This window comes from Perca fluviatilis, chromosome 2, assembly GCF_010015445.1.
Source record: "Perca fluviatilis chromosome 2, GENO_Pfluv_1.0, whole genome shotgun sequence".
Classification (NCBI taxonomy): domain Eukaryota; kingdom Metazoa; phylum Chordata; class Actinopteri; order Perciformes; family Percidae; genus Perca; species Perca fluviatilis.
The window spans coordinates 9,421,061-9,428,560 of record NC_053113.1 but is presented as its reverse complement, the minus strand read 5'-3'; the positions used below and the strand labels follow the sequence as shown (position 1 = coordinate 9,428,560).

The 7,500-nt window shown below is 36.0% G+C and overlaps 1 protein-coding gene across 1 annotated transcript in view; it reads left to right on the top strand.

The window, feature by feature from the left end:
* eif2a (eukaryotic translation initiation factor 2A) overlaps nucleotides 1-7,500 on the top strand; it is an 85,447-nt gene that overhangs the window by 5,095 nt on the left and 72,852 nt on the right. Inside the window, exons 5-6 of the mRNA XM_039777568.1 lie at nucleotides 362-435; nucleotides 1,293-1,437. Of these exons, the coding sequence (XP_039633502.1) occupies nucleotides 362-435; nucleotides 1,293-1,437 (219 nt within the window). The remainder of the gene's footprint in view (nucleotides 1-361; nucleotides 436-1,292; nucleotides 1,438-7,500) is intronic.

The window sequence follows — 7,500 nt, the reverse complement described above, 5'->3', positions numbered from 1 at the left end:
CATTTCTCAGGTTATAGACAGAGCCCTTTTCTCAGGTTATAGACAGAGCCCTGTTCTCTCAGGTTATAGACAGAGCCCTGTTCTCTCAGGTTATAAACAGACCCCTGTTCTCTCAGGTTATAGACAGAGCCCTGTTCTCTCAGGTTATAGACAGAGCCCATTTCTCTCAGGTTATAGACAGAGCCCTGTTCTCTCAGGTTATAGACAGAGCCCTGTTCTCTCAGGTTATAGACAGAGCCCTTTTCTCAGGTTATAGACAGAGCCCTGTTCTCTCAGGTTATAGACAGAGCCCTGTTCTCTCAGGTTATAGACAGAGCCCTGTTCTCTCAGGTTATAGACAGAGCCTTTCTGTGTGTTTCAGAAACCATCGCCAACAAGCTCCACATGCAGAAGGTGTCTGACTTCGTGTTGTCTCCTGGAGGACAGCCCAGCAAGGTGAGACAGACAGACAGGTAGAGAGACAGACATGTAGAGAGACAGACAGACAGGCAGGCAGACAGACACATACTATAACATGCAAACATGGATCTTAAGTTGATATTATTTACAGCAGTTTTCTGTTTCCATTCATTGAGTTCTGGAACCTGTCCCCTGTGTGTCCCCTGTGTGTCCCCTGTGTGTCCCCTGTGTGTGTCCTGTGTGTCCCCTGTGTGTCCCCTGTGTCCCCTGTGTGTCCCCTGTGTGTCCCCTGTGTGTCCCCTGTGTGTCCTGTGTCCCCCGTGTGTCCCGTGTGTTCCCTGTGTGTCCTGTGTGTCCCCTGTGTCCCTGTGTGTGTCCTGTGTGTGTCCTGTGTGTCCCCTGTGTGTCCCCTGTGTGTCCCCTGTGTGTGTCCTGTGTGTGTCCTCTGTGTCCCCTGTGTGTGTCCTGTGTGTCCCCTGTGTGTCCCCTGTGTGTCCTGTGTCCCCCGTGTGTCCCGTGTGTCCCCTGTGTGTCTCCTGTGTGTCTCCTGTGTGTCCCCTGTGTCCCCCCTGTGTCCCCTGTGTCCCCTGTGTGTCCCCTGTGTGTCCCCTGTGTGTCCCCTGTGTGTCCTGTGTGTCCCCTGTGTGTCCTGTGTGTCCCCTGTGTGTCCCCTGTGTGTCCTGTGTGTCCTGTGTGTCCCCTGTGTCCCCTGTGTGTCCCCTGTGTGTCCCCTGTGTGTCCTGTGTATCCTGTGTGTCCCCTGTGTGTCACCTGTGTGTCCTGTGTATCCTGTGTGTCCCCTGTGTGTCACCTGTGTGTCCCCTGTGTCCCCTGTGTGTCCCCTGTGCCCCTGTGTCTCCTGTGTGTCCTGTGTGTCCTGTGTGTCCCGTCAGGTGTGCGTCTACGTCCCCGGCAGTAAAGGAGCTCCATCGTTTGTGCGTCTGTACCAGTACCCGGTGCTGGGGGGCCCCACCGCGGCAAGAGCCAACAAGAGCTTCTTCAAGGCCGACAGAGTCAGCATGGTCTGGAACAGGAAGGGTAAGACCCTTTATTACAGGTCTTAGAACTGGTCTCAGAGACCCTTTATTACAGGTGTTAGAACTGGTCTCAGAGACCCTTTATTACAGGTGTTAGAACTGGTCTCAGAGACCCTTTATTACAGGTGTTCTAACTGGTCTCAGAGACCCTTTATTACAGGTGTTAGAACTGGTCTCAGAGACCCTTTATTACAGGTGTTAGAACTGGTCTCAGAGACCCTTTATTACAGGTGTTAGAACTGGTCTCAGAGACCCTTTATTACAGGTGTTAGAACTAGTCTCAGAGACCCTTTATTACAGGTGTTAGAACTGGTCTCAGAGACCCTTTATTACAGGTGTTCTAACTAGTCTCAGAGACCCTTTATTACAGGTGTTCTAACTAGTCTCAGAGACCCTTTATTACAGGTGTTCTAACTAGTCTCAGAGACCCTTTATTACAGGTGTTAGAACTAGTCTCAGAGACCCTTTATTACAGGTGTTAGAACTAGTCTCAGAGGACCTTTATTACAGGTGTTCTAACTAGTCTCAGAGACCCTTTATTACAGGTGTTAGAACTATTCTCAGAGACCCTTTATTACAGGTGTTCTAACTAGTCTCAGAGACCCTTTATTACAGGTGTTCGGTTCCGGTACCCAATGGTACTTTTTTCGGTACTTTCCATCTGTGTGTTACAAAAAAAAATTGTTTCAGTTGTAAAAATAATTCCAAGCCTCTGTATCCAATTTACTCAGAACGTTCTGTTATTTACTCAGAACGTTCTGTTATTTACTTAGAACGTTCTGTTATTTACTCAGAACGTTCTGTTATTTACTTAGAACGTTCTGTTATTTACTTAGAACGTTCTGTTATTTACTCAGAACGTTCTGTTATTTACTCAGACCGTTCTGTTATTTACTCAGAACGTTCTGTTATTTACTCAGAACGTTCTGTTATTTATTCAGAACAGTCTGTTATTTACTGATAACATTCTGTTATTTACTCAGAACGTTCTGTTATTTACTCAGAACATTCTGTTATTTACTGAGAATGTTCTGTTATTTATTCAGAACATTCTGTTATTTATTCAGAACGTTCTGTTATTTATTCAGAACATTCTGTTATTTACTTAGAACATTCTGTTATTTACTTAGAACATTCTGTTATTTATTCAGAACGTTCTGTTATTTACTCAGAACGTTCTGTTATTTACTCAGAACATTCTGTTATTTATTCAGAACGTTCTGTTATTTATTCAGAACGTTCTGTTATTTACTCAGAACATTCTGTTATTTATTCAGAACGTTCTGTTATTTATTCAGAACATTCTGTTATTTACTTAGAACATTCTGTTATTTATTCAGAACGTTCTGTTATTTACTCAGAACGTTCTGTTATTTACTCAGAACATTCTGTTATTTACTGAGAACGTTCTGTTATTTATTCAGAACATTCTGTTATTGACTCAGAACATTCTGTTATTTACTGAGAACATTCTGTTATTTATTCAGAACATTCTGTTATTTATTCAGAACGTTCTGTTATTTACTCAGAACATTCTGTTATTTATTCAGAACATTCTGTTATTTATTCAGAACATTCTGTTATTTATTCAGAACGTTCTGTTATTTACTCAGAACATTCTGTTATTTATTCAGAACGTTCTGTTATTTATTCAGAACATTCTGTTATTTATTCAGAACATTCTGTTATTTACTGAGAACATTCAGTTATTTATTCAGAACAGTCTGTTATTTACTCAGAACATTCTGTTATTTATTCAGAACGTTCTGTTATTTATTCAGAACATTCTGTTATTTATTCAGAACGTTCTGTTATTTACTCAGAACGTTCTGTTATTTACTTAGAACATTCTGTTATTTACTCAGAACGTTCTGTTATTTACTTAGAACATTCTTTTTACTCAGAACATTCTGTTATTTATTCAGAACGTTCTGTTATTTACTCAGAACATTCTGTTATTTATTCAGAACATTCTGTTATTTATTCAGAACATTCTGTTATTTACTCAGAACGTTCTGTTATTTACTCAGAACGTTCTGTTATTTATTCAGAACGTTCTGTTATTTACTCAGAACATTCTGTTATTTACTGAGAACATTCAGTTATTTATTCAGAACAGTCTGTTATTTACTCAGAACATTCTGTTATTTATTCAGAACGTTCTGTTATTTATTCAGAACATTCTGTTATTTATTCAGAACGTTCTGTTATTTACTCAGAACGTTCTGTTATTTACTTAGAACATTCTGTTATTTACTCAGAACGTTCTGTTATTTACTTAGAACATTCTGTTATTTACTCAGAACATTCTGTTATTTATTCAGAACGTTCTGTTATTTACTCAGAACATTCTGTTATTTATTCAGAACATTCTGTTATTTATTCAGAACATTCTGTTATTTATTCAGAACGTTCTGTTATTTACTCAGAACGTTCTGTTATTTATTCAGAACGTTCTGTTATTTATTCAGAACATTCTGTTATTTATTCAGAACGTTCTGTTATTTACTCAGAACATTCTGTTATTTACTGAGAACATTCTGTTATTTATTCAGAACATTCTGTTATTGACTCAGAACATTCTGTTATTTACTCAGAACATTCTGTTATTTACTGAGAACATTCTGTTATTTATTCAGAACATTCTGTTATTTATTCAGAACAGTCTGTTATTTACTCAGAACAGTCTGTTATTTACTCAGAACAGTCTGTTATTTACTCAGAACGTTCTGTTATTTACTCAGAACAGTCTGTTATTTACTCAGAACGTTCTGTTATTTACTCAGAACGTTCTGTTATTGACTCAGAACAGTCTGTTATTTACTCAGAACGTTCTGTTATTTACTCAGAACATTCTGTTATTTACTGAGAACGTTCTGTTATTTACTTAGAACAGTCTGTTATTTACTCAGAACAGTCTGTTATTTACTCAGAACGTTCTGTTATTTATTCAGAACATTCTGTTATTTACTGAGAACGTTCTGTTATTTACTCAGAACAGTCTGTTATTTACTCAGAACAGTCTGTTATTTACTCAGAACAGTCTGTTATTTACTCAGAACGTTCTGTTATTTACTCAGAACAGTCTGTTATTTACTCAGAACAGTCTGTTATTTACTCAGAACGTTCTGTTATTGACTCAGAACAGTCTGTTATTTACTCAGAACATTCTGTTATTTATTCAGAACATTCTGTTATTTACTGAGAACATTCTGTTATTTATTCAGAACAGTCTGTTATTTATTCAGAACGTTCTGTTATTTACTCAGAACATTCTGTTATTTACTCACAACGTTCTGTTATTTACTCAGAACGTTCTGTTATTTATCAGAACGTTCTGTTATTTACTCAGAACGTTCTGTTATTTACTCAGAACATTCTGTTATTTACTCAGAACGTTCTGTTATTTACTCAGAACATTCTGTTATTTACTGAGAACATTCTGTTATTTATTCAGAACATTCTGTTATTTATTCAGAACGTTCTGTTATTTACTCAGAACATTCTGTTATTTATTCAGAACATTCTGTTATTTATTCAGAACATTCTGTTATTTATTCAGAACGTTCTGTTATTTACTCAGAACATTCTGTTATTTATTCAGAACGTTCTGTTATTTATTCAGAACATTCTGTTATTTATTCAGAACATTCTGTTATTTACTGAGAACATTCAGTTATTTATTCAGAACAGTCTGTTATTTACTCAGAACATTCTGTTATTTATTCAGAACGTTCTGTTATTTATTCAGAACATTCTGTTATTTATTCAGAACATTCTGTTATTGACTCAGAACATTCTGTTATTTACTCAGAACGTTCTGTTATTTACTCAGAACGTTCTGTTATTTATTCAGAACGTTCTGTTATTTATTCAGAACATTCTGTTATTTATTCAGAACGTTCTGTTATTTACTCAGAACATTCTGTTATTTACTGAGAACATTCTGTTATTTATTCAGAACATTCTGTTATTGACTCAGAACATTCTGTTATTTACTCAGAACATTCTGTTATTTACTGAGAACATTCTGTTATTTATTCAGAACAGTCTGTTATTTACTCAGAACGTTCTGTTATTTATTCAGAACATTCTGTTATTTGCTCAGAACATTCTGTTATTTATTCAGAACATTCTGTTATTTACTCAGAACATTCTGTTATTTACTGAGAACGTTCTGTTATTTATTCAGAACATTATGTTATTGACTCAGAACATTCTGTTATTTACTGAGAACATTCTGTTATTTATTCAGAACATTCTGTTATTTATTCAGAACGTTCTGTTATTTACTTAGAACATTCTGTTATTTATTCAGAACGTTCTGTTATTTACTCAGAACGTTCTGTTATTTACTTAGAACATTCTGTTATTTATTCAGAACGTTCTGTTATTTATTCAGAACGTTCTGTTATTTACTCAGAACGTTCTGTTATTGACTCAGAACATTCTGTTATTTATTCAGAACATTCTGTTATTTACTCAGAACATTCTGTTATTTATTCAGAACGTTCTGTTATTTATTCAGAACATTCTGTTATTTATTCAGAACGTTCTGTTATTTATTCAGAACATTCTGTTATTTATTCAGAACATTCTGTTATTTACTGAGAACATTCAGTTATTTATTCAGAACGTTCTGTTATTTATTCAGAACATTCTGTTATTTATTCAGAACGTTCTGTTATTGACTCAGAACATTCTGTTATTTACTCAGAACATTCTGTTATTTACTGAGAACATTCTGTTATTTATTCAGAACAGTCTGTTATTTACTCAGAACGTTCTGTTATTTATTCAGAACATTCTGTTATTTGCTCAGAACATTCTGTTATTTATTCAGAACATTCTGTTATTTACTCAGAACATTCTGTTATTTATTCAGAACATTCTGTTATTTATTCAGAACAGTCTGTTATTTACTCAGAACGTTCTGTTATTTATTCAGAACAGTCTGTTATTTATTCAGAACATTCTGTTATTTACTCAGAACAGTCTGTTATTTACTCAGAACATTCTGTTATTTACTCAGAACATTCTGTTATTTATTCAGAACGTTCTGTTATTTACTCAGAACGTTCTGTTATTTACTCAGAACATTCTGTTATTTACTCAGAACGTTCTGTTATTTACTCAGAACATTTTACACTGACAGAAATAAAATAAAATAAACTCCTCCCTCTCTCCTCCAAACCCGTCCCAACAACCTATGAATTGAGTAATTATTTAACTTGTATTATTGTATTTGTAAATTATATTTTAGTCTGTTTTATTTTCATCCTGACCGTTTTTAACTGCTCTTTAATGTTCCATGTAAAGCTCTTTGAGTTGCCCTGTAGCTGAAAAGTGCTGTTGAAGTAAAGCTGCCTTGCCTTCTAGCCTCAGCCTGTCAGTCAGTCCCCAGGGCAGAGAAACCACCGTTGTGCCTGCTCGTCTCACAGGAAGTGTAACGTCAACAGCACCGCGACCGCTTTCAGCTCGCCATTAATATCCTATAGTTTTTTAGATCTATAACTACATGCTGTCTGTTGTTCCATATTCACGGTTATAATGAGGAGGTTATATTAAAGGTTATATTAAGGTTATATTAAGGTTATATTAAAGGTTATAATGTAGTATGATCTGTGTTATATTAAGGGTTATATTAAAGGTTATATTAAGGTTATAATGTGTAATTATGATCTGTGTTATATTAAAGGATTTATATTAAGGTTATAATAAGGTTATAATGTGTAGTATGATCTGTGTTATATTAAAAAGGTTATATTAAGGTTATAATAGGTTATAATGTGTAGTATGATCACCGTTTGTTGCTCTCAGCGTCTGCTGTTCTGGTGGCGGCGAGCAGTGCTGGATAAAACCGGTAGCTTCTTATTAGGCGAGCAGGCAGCTTCATTGCCCTCGCCCGTCAAAGCGGAGGGCCAGCTGGTCCAGCTGCATTGAGTCACTGTACACACACACACACACACACACACACACACACACACACCAGAGCTGTCAATCTTCCTTTATAATACTATTGATTTACATTTGATATTTTTAAATGATGACCGGTAATATTCAA